Below are 16707 nucleotides of genomic sequence, written 5' to 3'. Positions count from 1 at the left end.
CCAAATTAAAAATTAACATTGGTGAAGATGTGCTTGTTTGTCTACTCTTAAGATGAGTCTGCTCGTGGAAAATCGAATATTCAAAGTCACTTCAACAAGTAGTGATACAAATTATTGATGAAACACAAACTAAGATGTGAATGACATACTATTGAGGTCCAACACTAATGCAAGTCTTTCATTTGCATCCAAATGTCACATTTTTTTCTTTCACCACACCTTTTTTGGATTTCGGTTTGGGACAATTGGGGCATTTGTTTCCTACATTCCTACTATTGAATTCAGGATTTTGCTTTGTGTACCCAGCATTTTGCTTGTGCACCAGCAATTTTTTGATATTTCAAAAATGCCTATTATTTATTCTTCTTCCTTTTATGTTGTTCACTCATTCATTCTGTTTTTTTTTTCTTCACATTTTCGTTCATTCTTGTGAGAGCAGAGGTGCTTTGTGTCCACTTTGGTTGAGCTGCAAGTGTTACGATGGTACATCGACAAGTGGTGGTGATTGGTGTGGTTGTTAATGGCAAAGGTAAGCTACAACTTCTATTGGATCTAGATTTTTTGTTGCATATACAACTTAGGGATTGATAATTTATATAAAATTTACAAATTGATAATTCAAAAGTTTTATATAACTTATGGATTGACAATTAGTAAGTAATTCATAAGTAACTTACGGATTGACAATTTGTATGTTGCTTATGGATTGACAAACGGTAAGTATTTGTTTTTGTTTTTTTTTAATTATTGTTTATTTAAATATAATTAGTATTATTTTAAAAAAAATTAAATAGGTATAGTTTCATTATTCATTTGTAAGAGTTTGTTTTTATAGTTTGAAAGTGATATTTATTTTAAAATAATTTAGACTTATAATTTATTTGAGTCGTTTTTATTTTAAACTTGATTTTTTTAGTGCTTATAATTTTCTGAATTACAATTAAGTACAAAAATATTTGTATTTTTAATATATATGGTTATCGATTTTAATGTATTACATGGTTATCAATTTTAAGTACAAAAACTTGATTTTGTTGGTTTTTTAATATGTATGTATGTATGTATGTATGTATGATTATCAATTTTAATGTATTATATTATTAAATGCAGTAGAAAAATTAAAAAATTGTGTAGTATATGTATCGTGTGGTTAGGGGTCATTTGTTTGTCATTAAAATTTTTCAATGTTTTGTTAAGATGGATGAAGATCAGTGGATGCATGACATTATAATGTGTGAAGAAACTGATATGAATGAACAAAATGAAGACGAAGCTAGTGTGAAATCAAAACATGTTGATTGTTCTGATACCTTCAATACTTTTCAGATATTAATATGATTTTTTGTTGTTAAAGTAAGTTAATGAATGTCTCTTGAAGAGTAAAGATGTTTGGATTGCATTGTAGGTGTTTGATACCCGTGATGATGTTTTGAATTGGGCTTGAGTTGTTGCTTATGAAATTGGTTTTGTGGCGATGATTATGAGGTCAGACATAAATATTGGTATGAGAGGAAGGATGTCATTTGTCTTAATTGGTTGTGAAAGAAATTATCAATATAGGGGTAAGAAGAAAGATTTGGTAAGAACAGAAACTGGCAATAGAAAATGTGGGTGTCCCTTTAAGTTGCGTGGGAAACCAGTGGTTGGAGGCGAATGATGGATGGTGAAGTTAATGTATGGGAGTCACAATCATGAATTGGCCAAGTCATTAGTTGAACATCCATACACTGGTCAATTGAATAAGGATGAAAAGATTATTATTGTTGATATGACAAAGTCAATGATGAAATCAAGAAATATTCTGCTAACGTTGAAGGAGCACAATCCCAATAGTTATACAACAATCAAGCAAGTATACAATGCAAGAAATGCATATCATTCTTTTATAAGAGGCAGTAATACTAAAATGCAACAACTAATGAAACTTCTTGAACAAGATCAATGTATTCATTGGTATAGATTGAAGGATGAAAATGTTGTACGTGATATCTTTTGGAGTCATCCTGATGTAGTTAAGCTATGCAATGCCTGTAATTTGATATTTTTTTATATATAGTACCTAAAAAAAATAGTTACAGACTCCCGTTACTTGACTTTGTTGGTGTCACACCAACAAGATGACATTCTCTGCTGATTTTGCCTATTTGGAAGAAAAATATCTAAATAATGTTGTTTGGGCTCTAGAACGGTTTTGAAGTCTTTTTCTCAGACATGATGCCCTCCTTGGAGTTATTGTTACCAACAGAGATCTAGCAGTGATGAATGCAGTGAAAATTGTATTCCCTGAGTGTACCAACTTGTCGTGTCAGTTTCACATTGATAAGAGTGTGAAGGCAAAGTGTAAATCCCCGGTTGGTAAAAAAAATGCAAGAGATTATGTCATGGAAGTCTGGTGGAGTTTGGTTGATTATCCTTTTGAGGAAGAGTTCGATGAGTGCCTTAAGAAGTTTGAGATTGCTTGTTCACCATGGCCAATGTTTGTTGACTATGTCAATCAAACATGGATAATTCCCTACAAAGAAAGATTTGTTAAAGCCTGAACGAATAAGATCATGTACTTAGGAAACACAACTAACAGGTATGAAAATTGTAAATTTTTTTATTGTTTAGGGTTTAGGACTTGATGGATAAAAATAGTTTTCTTTGTTTATTTTTTTTGTGTATTTCATATGCAGGGTTGAATCTGCTCATTGGGCCTTAAAAAGACTATTACAAAATAGTCTTGGAGACCTATGTAGTTTTTGGGAAGCCATGAACAACAATGATCACACTGATGATAACTGTGGATATCGTGCAATTATTGTCTTATTAGGTATAGGTGAAGATTCATGGTCTTTGGTGTGCAACCAGTTGCTTAAAGAACTTGCAAAATGTCTGATGAGTATATCAACCTGCTTGGTGGCATAAACAAATTTGAGGAATTAAAGCAATCCCTATTTGTTGATGAATTATCCATGGTATATAATTTTTGTTATGTTTTGTTGGATTAAATTTGGTTTAAATAAATGTAATTATAATTGTTACATGTAGGTTACTAGGAATAAGTAGATGAATATAACCGACATGAGATATGTCATTGCATCAAGGTATAATGTTATCCTTGTTTCTCTTTCTCTTCAACATAGCATGACATTTTTTCCTCTTAGAAGTCAACTACCAAAATATTGTTATGTACATCGCGTAATATGTATCGGTCATGTGTATGACAATCATTTTGTTCAGGTAAAAGCATGATCATCCTGTTTGTTTAATTTATGTATTAAATTGTGTTATAATAATTTGAATGTGTATGTCTATATGAAACATGTATTTTGAAGAGATCGTTGTCCCTTACCGTCAATAGCTTTGTTATGATCTACACATTGTTATGTGGGGTTTAGTGGTACATGATTAATTAGGGTTTAGTGTTAGTTTAGGACTTAGGGTTTATTGTTACGTGACTAATATAGGATTTAAGGTTGCATGAATAACTAGGGTTTAGTGTTAAATGTCTTATTAGGGTTTAGTGCTACTTGAATACGTAGGGTTTAGTGTTACGTGACTAATTAGAATTTAGTGTTACTTCACTACTTAGGGTTAATGGTACGTGACTAATTAGGGTTTTGGGTTATTTAAATACCTAGGGTTTAGTGCTACATCACTAATTAGGGTTTTGTGTTACTTGACTACCTAGGGTTTGTTGTTACATGACTAATTAGGGTTTAGGGTTGCTTCAATAATTAAGGTTTATTGTTACGCCAATAATTACGTTTGTTTAGTGATTAATTTAAAATTCGCCTACTACACAAACGAAAATAAACAAAAATCTTTTCGAATAACATTGAATAATAAACATTGTTCAGTCATATTGCACACATAATTGATATAAAACCTAATAAATCCCAAAGGTCTTCATGTGTCTTTTATATGCCGCCTTCGTCCCGATCGCACATCTACATTGCGTTCCGCAGTCACACCTCTGGTGATCCTTAAACAATCTTTTGTGATAGTGTATGCTTTTGTACCTTCAGTTACTATCCTTAGGTTGAGCAACCTTTCCAACCTTTCATCTATTGTTTGGCAAACCTCCTAGGACATTGACAACAAGGAAAAAAGTTTAGGGTTAATGAATGTTCAAATATAATGAGTAACAATGACAATTGAAAATATATTTTACCAATGCATGTCAAGACTACTCTACATGAACAGGTGCATCTGTAGGTGCTTCGTCCATAACCACTGCCACCACCAAGTGCTGAGGAATATCTGGTGCAATAAATATGTCATTGTGCAGCACGGGTGGATGTTTAGGAGGATCCCCAGGCTGTGCCGGACTTATGAAGGGATGAGAAATCATATAGCATCACTTTATGTAGTCTATTGCACACTGTCCAGGTGTAATGCATATCTGACCCATCGGTGCAAGGTATTTAGAAAACTAAATCCATCTATCATCAATATCTTCTATGCATAACATTGGAGAAGCAAGGTGTATAGAAATGGTCTGCACATGCCCAAATTGTCGCACAACCCTCTCTGGTTGGTGTATGACAATAGATGGACTCCATCAGATATGTCCAGAAAACAAAGAAATCAGCTCAAGTTCTCTAAATGCACGATGGTCACCATAAGGAATCCAGCATATAATATCATACGTCAATTAATCCAGCCACTTGCGATACGTTAGCACTAGGAATGCCTTCCCAGACTTCCAACGGCAGACACGTGGTTTCCTCTCATGATAATCTTCAACAGTAATACACAAAGCAATAGAAGGAAAATGCTCGTAGTTCCAACACGACACATATTTTGAAAATAAAAAAAAATTCAAAACAATACTCAACATAAAATATATAACAAAAATAAAAAATTAAATTCAATTATAATTACCTATAAAAGTGTGATATATCCTGCAAGTTGTCTGGCGCTGCTTTTAGAGGCATCATTCAAATTCTCATACATGTGGACTAGGGCGACAGTTCCCCATGCGTAGCTTCCACTCTGGGTGAGGTCACGAAAGGCATCTAAGAATACCACATGCACGTGTGTGACACTCTTGTTAGCAAAAAGTGTGTGTTAGTTACTATTTATAAGTTAGTTAGGTATTGAAAATTTACAAGGAAATAGTGATGTGCCTCCAATTTATGGTTCTTTTTGTAGAAATTGTACATATTTTCTCTATTGTGTGATTTTATAGAGTAGAAACTCCATTTTTTGTGACCTAATGTTGAATCCAACTCAGTTTCAGGCCAAAGAAGAGAAGGTAAAAGCTGCTGATGACTCGTTTAGCGAGGCATATTGGCTAAGCGAGATGTATCCGCTTAGCAAGGCATCTAGCTTGCTTAGAGGATAGGAAACCCTAGAAAAGGATAAGTCAGAGATTTGCACGTCCAGCGTGCAGTCAACCCGCCCAGAGAGGACGTTGTCTCTTCTCACGCTTAGCGCGCCCATGCTCGCTTAGCGGAATTTCACTTACTCTCGCTCTACGAGACATGCTCGCTGAGCGAGCCTTCGGAAGCTGAGGAGTCCAAGAGCCTTTAAAACACTGAAGTTGGCGGAAATGAAGGGAAAACTGGTTGAGAGCAACAAAGAGAGCTTGACTTCATGAAAAAAAAAGAGATTTAGGGTTGAGAGGCTGGAGAAGACATTCTCCATCATTTTCTTCCATTTTTCTTTCACCAAAAAATAGTTTTCTTTTTGTATTTTGAAGCTTTGACTTGTAATGGAAGGCTAGAGCCTCTTTGTTGGGGAGTTACTACTGAAACTCTTGATGTAATACTCTTACTATCTATTTAATGCTATTTTTCTGTGTTCTTTGCTTCTATCTATGCTTATTTTACATGCTTGTGGCTTGATCATCCATTTGTATGTGCAATTAGGTTTTTTAGTATTGGAAAATGCTTTAAAACCTTAGAACTTGATAGAGCAAGCTAGAAATCTATATGTCTAGGAATGGAGTATAGTGATCTAGCCCATTTTACATTTTAGGCTTAGTGCAACTCTTTTAGAACAAGTTTGTTGAGGAATCAAGAACAAAGGCTAAAGAGAGTTAGGCTCATTCATGTGAGGAATCATGGTTTAAGTAATTTCTCAGTATAAGAACACTAGGATAACGTTAAATAGAGAAAAACACATTTTATATAGCAAGAGGAATTCAGTAGGACACTCCCCAACGCTTTTAACTTGATGGTTGTCACTTTCTATAGCTTTAAAAATTTTGTTTTTGTTCAAATAGTTTAGTAGTGCAGAACTCAATATTTGTGTTATTTCAAGCCTTATAAGTGTTTACATATTGAATATACATAGTCTAGGTGAAACAAATTCCCTATGGATACGATACTCGGTCTTACCGTTTTATATACTACTTATGCAAATCGGTACACTTGCCGACACATCAACAGTGTGCAACCTACCAAATGCAAGAGATATGCTTGAGCTGCTACAGTCCATTGTGCTGCATCACATTTGTAACGATAAATGTCTCTCAGCCACGATAGCCAAACATATGTCCCATGGCATTGTATTGTCTCAGCTTTTGCTTTTTCTGAACTAACTTCAAGCAATTCAACTAATAGCAACATGACTTCGTCCATATGAAGAGCCTTAAAGCTATGGAAGGTGCTTGTAATGGGCAGATGAAGCAACGATGCCACATTATCGAGGGTGATAGTCACCTCTCCTACAGGAAGATGGAAACTACTAGTTTCCTTATGCCACCTCTCCACAAAAGTCGATATAAGTCCCCGATCGTTAGTGTCCAACGAACATGTGATCAGAGGACTTAATCATGTGGCAGCCACTAAGCCTTCAATTTATGGAGAAGACCTGCCAAATTTCTCAACCTTCCCTCTATGGTAAGATAACTTCAACTCAGGATGTTCCTAAAAATGAAAATTTAAATCATTTCAACAATAATAACAAATACTTACGAAAATATTATTTATTTAAAAATATAAATACCTCTTCACTCCAAAAAGTCACTACAACATGATGAACATAACCAATTAGAACTGATGTGTCGTGGGGTTCGCCTGAAAAACTCTCAGCATTAGTAACTACATCATCAACACCTGTTTCTTTAGGCTATTCATGAACCTCGTCAGTTGGATGATCCACGTGCTGAACATCCTCAGCAACATGTACAGCTTCCCATTGCCTACGTGCAGATGCAATGGGCTTTTGCCGCTAGGGAGCTTCATCCGAATCACGACTTACTTCTCTCCCTAGGGCTCTTCCTATAATTTTGCCTAAAGTCCGATCCAAACCTCTGGTTCTAACCATAATCTGTACATTTAAACAATCATAACAACTAAATTCATCATTCAAACAATACTACAATCAATTACTATTTTATAATTCTTAAATAAAAATTTTATTTTTAAAATTACTTTTTTATTACTTTTATAAATTCTAAATGAATATGGATTTTTTTTTCCAAATATATAAACTTGACAACACTAATGAAGTAAATTTAAATTAATGACCAAAATGTAAGTACAATTTTGGTTTTGATTTCTAACAAATGACTATTTCATTTTTTTTAACAAATTACTAACACAATAACTTTTAATTTTAAAAAAATATTTTATTCTTCCCATCACTATTTATATAAATATTTAATACTATGAGTGTACTAAAATATACACCACTATATGAATAAAAAAAATAATTTATTTACATGACAAATATAAATAAACTACTTACATTTTACAAATTAAGAAATAACAATAATATTTATACATTCATTTTTAAATAAAAAAAATTTTTAATTTTTTTAAAAATAACTTCATAAAACAAATATAATTAATTAAATATAAACACATAAAAAGAAATATAAACAACAATATTTTTTTATTAAAAAGAAAATTTACAACAAAATAATTTATTTTTTTATTTATAAAAAATAATTCTATTATTATCTTATTCATTAATAAAATAAAATTAAAAATACATAAATATACGGATTACAATCCGTAAAACACATACAGATTGACAATTTGTATGAGTTATATGGATTGACAATCCGTATAACATATATGGATTGAGTTATACAAATTGACAATTTGTATGTGTTATACGAATTTTGAATCAGATAAACACACGGGGAGCAGGGAGCGGGATGATGGTGTCGAAAACTGGCTAAACGACACAAACGGAGAGAGACGACGGCGACGACGTAACAACAAACACAAAATGAAGGAGGAGTTAAAATTTAAGTGAAGAGCAATTTTGTCACTTCACTTAAATTGTTGGATGCACAAATAATATATGTTGGTGCACTAGCAGAACCCTTGAATCCAACATTTTTTAATATATTTTGGAAAGTTTATTTTAAAATATATGCAAATATATATTTGGGAATGGACATCCTAAATGTAAGGGGAGGTGCATGATATAAATATGGGAGTGCAAGATTCAAATACCAACAATTAGTTTTTTAATGTTAGGACTACTACCAGATGCTTAGCTAGTGATTGATGGTGAAAAGTTAACATCTTCCCATGGCGTTGTTGGCTTGGCGGTTAGTGCTGTTGCACAGCGTGGTGGTCCAAACGGTGCCTTTAACAGTAAGGTAATGTTTAAACGTATTGAATCAAATAATTTTTTTAAAACTAACAATTAACCAAGTTGCAAACACAATGTCAAATTAAAAAAAAAAATCAAATTATATACGAAGTCCAGATTAATTTAACCTTTTAAAAATCATGAACTAGCATTTTTGTGGGACCGTTATGGCTTTTCTGAAGAAATTTGGTAATTTGCCACTTATCCTGTTGGCTTACTGGTTTGGATCTAACTCTTGAATTTCATTCCATGGATACTAGGCTAATTAATCGAATTTTGTTAATCATTTGGGGATGCATTTAAAATCAGTTCTCACAGTTGAGTTTTATTTTGCCATGAAATGTACTGGTCCCTATGGTGCCCCTACATGACAATGTCCTATAAAAGACCTTTTCAAATTTTATGAATGGCGTTCCTACACATAGTGCCTTTTCAAAAAAAATAGGATTTGACTGAGGATGTCTTGAAGACATTAATTGAGAAACATGAAATTCATATTATTAAATATGGTTAAAAAATGATTAATGACTTTTTCATTCTTCATACACTAAATGTTTCCTTAATAAAAATTTGACTATTGCTAACCAACAAGCAGATTATTTTTATTGGACTGGATCTAAAATTTCCTCAAACCCGATCCAACTCATGATGACCCTTATCAGTTATCAGGAAGAGAAATGACATGTATTGTTGAATTAATGTATAAAAATCTATTTATATATTTGAAAAACCTAACAGTATTTTAACTATTGATTCATAATCTGGACTATTTTTATTACTTATAATGAGATATTTAATACTTTGAATAATTTTTTATTAAGTTTATCATGCATTTGATGTTTTATTTAATATATGTTATCCACAATAATAAAATGAGTAAAAATTGAATAACTAATCCCTTTCAAATTGCAAAAGATCGGATTGAATTTGATATTATAATCAAATTGATTGAAACTGATTTGTAAACATTCCTTAAAAAATTAGGGAGAAATTATTTAAAAACAAAATAATAAATAATTTTAGGTTTAATTATAATTTTTCTCCTCCTATTATCGCTATTTTACAAATTTGGTCCTTCCAATTTTTTTCCCAAATTTAGTTCCTCCATTTTTTTTTTTAAGATAGTTGCTCCATTATTTTAATTGTGCTATATTTAAAGAAATGCTAACATGACACTATTAAATATTAGATAGATGTCAATTTAATAAATGATTTAAATTATACAATTAAAAAAGTGAGAAACACTAAAATCAATAAAAATATAATAGAAAAATCAAATGTAAGAAACCAACGAAATTTAACACAATTTGTAGATAATTAAATTTCTTAAGCATGCCGACATAAATTTAATTTTTTAATCGTGCGTACGGAGAAGACTATCTCGAAAGAGAGAAAAATCAAATATGAGAAACAACTATAATAAGGAAATCACAATTACAATTAAGTTTTAATTTAAAAATAACACCAAAGTGGTGAATTAGCCCAATATTGACACACCCTGACAGTGAGTGAGAGACATACTTCTGGGACAATTCAGGGTAAATTCTTGTATAATACTAATAGATGCTCACAAAAAAACAAAAAAAAAAGTCTATTAAGGGCATAAAAAACATAGGAGGGGTAGTTGAGATTTTGTTTTCATCAATCATCCATTTGTTTTTACACATAGCCGAAAATATTTAAAACTACTTTACGTTATGAAATGAGGCTTTTCATTTGAGTATCTATCATTTTTCTACATGCACATGACATGATACTTTGCACCTGCAGAGTGCAAATTGAGTTAGCACATTCGCTTACTTGTTACCCGGGCTATGGCTAGAGAGACAAAAGGTCAAAAGTAGCGTATATAGTTGAATTTTGATATCATGCTGTAGGAAAGAGTAGGACCCATCTAGGGCAATCTCAAGTGTGAACACAAATACTCAATGTCAAAGTCTCCCAAGTTCACGCCTTCTTAGAAAATAATGCATAATCCCAACTAACAAAGTTTTTAGCAAAACGTTAAACCAACTGCACGCCTAATATATAGGTAAATGCCTCTAACAAGTCAGAAATTTAGTACAAAACAATAATTGAATTTAGCTTTTTTTTCCTCAATTTTTGGTTAGAAAGCACGAGTATTTCCTAACTATTCGAGTCAGGGACTAATATGATTCAGAATGAGTAGTTATCTTTGATCCAATTTTTTTTTTTTTACACAGTAAAAATTCAATACAAGTATTTTTGCTAAATTAATCATTTTTTCTCATATAAACATAATAAAATCTTATATTATCGCATTAATTTTATGAGTTAGAATTGAATTTAGCTGTAATATATATATATATATATATATATATATATATATATATATATATATATATTCAAATTATGATGAAAAGTATCAAGTGTGGTTTCTTCTTAAAGGAATCAAAATTACGTCATTATAAGTCTATCAAAATATATAAAAAAAAAAAATTGTTTATGAATAAAAATTAAAAGCTTCTGCCAAGAGAGTCAACTCTATCATATATTGAATGATTCTAGAGATTCAATTGCAAAAATTGTAAAAGATCAAGAGACAAATACATAATTTTAGTTTTGGAACCTGATTAACAATTTCTAGATAGTTTAGGGACTTATTTGATATATTAAACCTAAAAATATGATTTATTTTTAAATAAGCTATTCTAAACATGTATTAAGTCCTAATCAAATTTAATCTTTTTTTGATGTTGTAAAGAGTCAAATTTAATCTAATTAGAATGGGTCTGATTTTTTTTTTTTAAAAAAGAATGATTTCAATTAAAAGATGTTTAAAAATTTATACTAATTATGTATCTTCTTTAAAAAATCATAAAAATATATTTTAACACTTAGGCTAAAAATAATACTACTACATAACTTTTGAAAAGATAGAAAAATTATACCACAGTCACTTTTTTTAGTGTGTACAAAACTTGCATTAATAAACTGAGAAGTATTTCGATTAATGGTATACATACATTAAAATAAACTTAATCCAACTTCACAAGTAGATAAAGATCTTATCATCTACGAAGTTGAGATAATTCACACAAAAACTGTAAACTTCTGTACCGTTATCTTCAATCAGTGGTCATACCCCACATTTTTGTTATGGATACGTTCGTGACTGGGTCTCAGTCTCCATTATCATCGAACCACCAGGCCCACAAGATCCCGTGAATGCTCAAAACAAAACTATTTTAACAAGGATTAACAAAAATCAATACAATTTATATGAGCATTTTACATGTGTTTAACACTTAATGAATTTTAAAAAAAAAAACAAAATTGTGTCAAAAATATATTACTAATTGGGGTGTTTAGCCTTAAATATTTTAAAATAATTAACTAACATATAGTTGGTCCTAATCAAATTTGTCTTTAAAAAAAACGATCTCATATTTTAATTTTGTAAGTATAAAAGATATGATTGGGGTAGAAAGATGAATAACTATTTACTGTTTTAAAGAAGAAAAAAAAAACTAGGTACCTATTTGTATCTTTAGTGTACCTGCTGTGACATAAAGCTTGAGACTACTTTACTGCAAAAGCATGAGTGACATTGGTTCTTGAAATGGATATTAAGATTGTTCTACGACAATTCAAACACACGTTAATTTATTTATAAAAATTAATTATCAATAAAATTAATAATTTCTTAATATAAGTTACATACATTTTCTATAAAAGACATGCTTAAGTATGGTGAGACGATTATAAGAAATAAAACTTTCTTTAAATATTTAGCACAACTAGGATTTGGATTCGAAATTGAAATCTCCTATTAATATCGAACAATTTTACTTAGTTGATCTACCTACCTAGTAATAATCAATAAATATTTGACACCTGATAAAAAAAAAACTTTTAATGTAATTTTTTAGTATTATTAATTTAGTAGTATACTTATTTAATAGTGTATGAGAATCTCATCCAATGAACCAAAGTTTCATAATTGCGAAAGTGAGGAGAATCGGAACATAAGTTAGGAAAATTCCAAGTATGCGTCTGTCCTATTCCTGACACCGCCAAATCCAATCTCAAAAAATTCCAATCCTGAATCGTGTTCACACTACCACCGTTTGTTACCCTATCTTTTTTTTTTAAAATATAAATTATATTAAATTCAAAATGATATAATAATAAATGTGGATTGTTAAAAAAAATTAAAAGTTTCTCTAAAAAACAAATGAAAAATGAAAAATGAAAAATATGTGTTTATTTATATATAAAAAACTTAATCTTATTAATAACTTTTATTATAGAAAATTGATAATCTTTAAAAGTTTATTCCTAGATATATGCAGTAGACTATAATTATTATAATAGACAACAAAATTTTTCTTAAACACCTGATATATAGATCTGTCCATAATTAAAGAGTTAATAATACGATACAAAGGAGTGAAACGCATGTTGAAAACGTTTGTAACCCTATCTTATTCCTACGTCATTCTTCGCTCTTCTTCTTTTCTCACCATCCGAATTCTCAACCCCAAAAGAGAAACAAAAATAAACAAAAAAACAATTCTCATCATATCTCCTTGCTACTAAGGTTATCAAGTACAGTTTAATAATTTCACAACACCTTGCTTTTTCCTTTTCATTTCGTTGGTCTTAATACAAGAGATTTTTTTATTGTAGTTATTGAAGGGTAATATAAAAAGTACTACTGTTAAATACATTATTACATTGCAAAAAAAATTATTTCACGATTAAATATCACGAACAAAATTATTAATCTCTGATAGATTGAAAGTAAGCTCGGATTCAAAATAAAAAAGTACATTACATTAAAAATCTAATTGAAACATATTAATAGTTTGACTTTTTTTACACATATCATATACTATAAAAAATTATTAAATTTTGTAATTAAGATTATTTAAAATTAAACTCTTATATTAAATACATAAAAATATTCAAAACATGAATATTAAATATATATGAAAAAGAACACACTTTATATACATTGCCATAAATTTTTCTCGTATTTAATAATATTTTATGAAAAAGTAAACATTCTAGTTAATATCTTAAAGATAAAAATTTTATTTAATACTTACCACACAAAAAATTAAAAATTAAGAAAAAATATTATAAGAAAATTTAAAACTATAATAAATAAATTTTCTCATTCATAATAATTTTTATGGAAGTCAACAAGACTTTCTTCTTAGAGAAGATATGTAATATATGTGTGAACTTGCACTAGAACCAGGAGAAAAATCAATGACTTTTTCTTTTTATAATAAAAAATCAATTGATAGATGAGGACTAATATTCTTGAAATATTGATTAATAAACTAATTTTTTATTAAGATGCATAAAATTATATTATTGATAACTTTTTAAATTATTTTTTTGAGATATACAAAAATGCATTGTTGATAACTTTCTTTAAATTTTCATAATAAATAATTTTTGAACTAGTTTCCTCCTTAGCAAGATCCTTTAGATTTATTCAGTTACTTGCAACACTCTCTCATCGATCTGTCAAATAAACAAAACCGGAAAGTCCAAAGCCCCATCATACGCTTCATTTGCGCAAAATTAATCAATTTAATAAATGAGTTAATCCACACTGGCATCTCTTCACTCCCTCAAATTTCAATCTCCGCGTTCACACCACACCCTCGTGTTCACACCTCACAATATATATATAATTATAGACTTTTATAAAATTGAATAATTTCACACCCAACCAAAAACTCAACGCAAAGAGAGAAACCACGACACAACACAAAACCTCCTTAGACTTGGTGTATTTTGTTTTTCTGTCTGTGTTGTTCCTTCACAACCACAGAGCCAAAAACAAAAACATCTAAAACCTCTTTCTTTCTCTGTGTTTGTGTTTTTAGTTTTTGTTTTTGTCCTATGAAACTCCCAACAACGTTTGCAGACCCGGAATCCTTGTCTTACCTTTACACCTTGCTCCAATCTTCCTTCGACCAAATGAATGATCCCACCAACAACAACACTTCCACCACTGGGAGAAAACGCCGCAGAAAAAACGAGGATGATGATGATGATGATGATGATGGTGATGATGATGGTTCATCCAACAACAACAACAACAACAACAACAAGAGGAGCAAGAAGAAGAAGGAAGAGCTAAAGGGTATCCTCACTTCAATTCTCTTGTTAGACGAACAAGAGAAACTTGAGCAGCAACAGAACAATAAGGTCTCAGAGGAAGAGAAGTTTTCATTGGAAACCAATCACAAGAAGAAAACAAAAGCCATGCTTCACTACTATTCCAACCTTGATGAGTATTACAGCCACGTGGAGGAGTCAGAGAGGGTGAAGAGGAAGAAGTCACGCGGCATGGCACGTGCGGTGGCGGTGGCGGTGGCAGCGTGTGAAAGAGAAGGTGAGGGTGGTGGTGGAAGTGCTGAAGGGGGGAAATCTGGTGCGGGAGGCTCACAGAGAAGGTTGTGGGTGAAGGATCGTTCAGGAGCATGGTGGGATGAATGCAACAAAGAGGATTTTCCTGAAGAAGATTTTAAGAAGGCTTTTAGGATGGGAAGAGAAACCTTTGACATGATCTGTGAGGAGTTGAATTCAGCAATTGTGAAGGAAGACACCACTTTGAGGAATGCTATTCCTGTGAGGCAAAGGGTGGCTGTGTGTTTGTGGCGATTAGCCACTGGGGACCCTCTTAGGATTGTTTCTAAGAGGTTTGGTTTGGGGATATCAACTTGTCACAAGCTTGTTCTTGAGGTTTGCACCGCTATTAAGTCTGTGCTTATGCCAAAGTACTTGAATTGGCCTGATGAGGTTGCATTGAGGAGGGTGAAGAGTGAGTTTGAGGGTGTTTCTGGGATCCCTAATGTTGTAGGCTCTATGTACACCTCTCATGTGCCTATTATAGCTCCTAAGATTAGTGTGGCTGCTTATTTCAACAAGAGGCACACTGAGAGGAACCAGAAGACTTCTTATAGTATTACTGTTCAAGGGGTGGTGGATCATAGAGGGGTGTTCACTGATGTGTGCATTGGTTGGCCTGGTTCAATGCCTGATGATCAGGTGTTGGAAAAAAGTGCCCTTTTTCAAAGGGCTAATGGGGGGCTTCTGAAGGGGGATTGGATTGTGGGTAGTTCAGGGTACCCTTTGATGGATTGGGTTTTGGTGCCTTATAGCCAGCAGAATCTGACTTGGACTCAGCATGCTTTCAATGAGAAGATTGGGGAGGTTCAGAAGGTGGCTAGGGATGCTTTTGCTAGGTTGAAAGGGAGGTGGAGTTGTCTGCAGAAGAGGACCGAGGTGAAGCTGCAGGACTTGCCAGTCGTGCTAGGGGCGTGCTGCGTGCTGCATAATATATGCGAGTTGAAGGGGGAGAAGATTGACCCTGAGCTGAAGGTTGATCTGATGGATGATGAGATGGTGCCTGAGGTTGCCTTGAGGTCAATGAGCTCCATGAAGACGAGGGACGCGATCGCGCATAATCTTCTGCATCATGGTTTGGCTGGCACTTCTTTTCTGTAAACTGAAAGGGTTGTGTTTTGGTAATGGTGTATACCGTTTTGCTGCTTGAGATAATGATGATTCTTTTGCTTGTTTATTATTATTACATGGTATTGAAGTAAGTCACTGGTCATTGTTTGTTGAAGAGTCTTTGTATGTAAAAGATGTATTGGCCCTTTCAACAGATATATGATTATAGTCTGCACAGGGTTAGATCCTGAATTTGTAACCCCCAATTCCATACTTTAATTGCCAAATAAGATATTGAATAATAAAATTAGAACATTCTTTTGTAGCATTCCTTTTTACTTCCATGTATTCTGTTGGTAAATTGATTTCATAAATTTTGTAAAATCATGGTACTTGACCAATGTTCCTTTTCTGCTTATACAAAGTTTGTGGATTCTTACACACCAGTTCCAATAATTGAAGCTAGTATGCTTAAAGCTCCCATCTGGTGTGGTCTCCAAAGGGTAGATGTGCACTACCTTAGCCTCACAAACAGAGAAGATGTTTTCTGGATTTGAATCCATGACCTGGGAAGCTAGTATACTTGAGGGTGTGTTTGGAAGAGTTTATTTATAGCCAATTTGGACTTATCTTAGAACATAAACACTTGTGTAAATGTTTAACGGGGCTTATGAAAATTACGTATGATATGTATATATATTGTTTTCAGGTTATTTC

General features: G+C 32.1%; 1 protein-coding gene across 1 annotated transcript; it reads left to right on the top strand.

The window, feature by feature from the left end:
• Nucleotides 1-14225: 14225 nt before the first annotated feature.
• On the top strand, nt 14226-16318 carry LOC114393334 (protein ALP1-like). Its single transcript, XM_028354631.1, has one exon. It carries the CDS (start codon nt 14431-14433, stop codon nt 16039-16041), a length of 1611 nt encoding a protein of 536 aa, XP_028210432.1. The 5' UTR covers nt 14226-14430; the 3' UTR covers nt 16042-16318.
• The last annotated feature ends 389 nt before the right edge of the window (nt 16319-16707 follow it).

Source organism: Glycine soja, chromosome 17 (assembly GCF_004193775.1).
Source record: "Glycine soja cultivar W05 chromosome 17, ASM419377v2, whole genome shotgun sequence".
NCBI classification, from domain to species: Eukaryota; Viridiplantae; Streptophyta; class Magnoliopsida; order Fabales; family Fabaceae; genus Glycine; species Glycine soja.
Note: the sequence above shows the minus strand (reverse complement) of the source record. Positions and strands in the feature narration are given on the sequence as shown.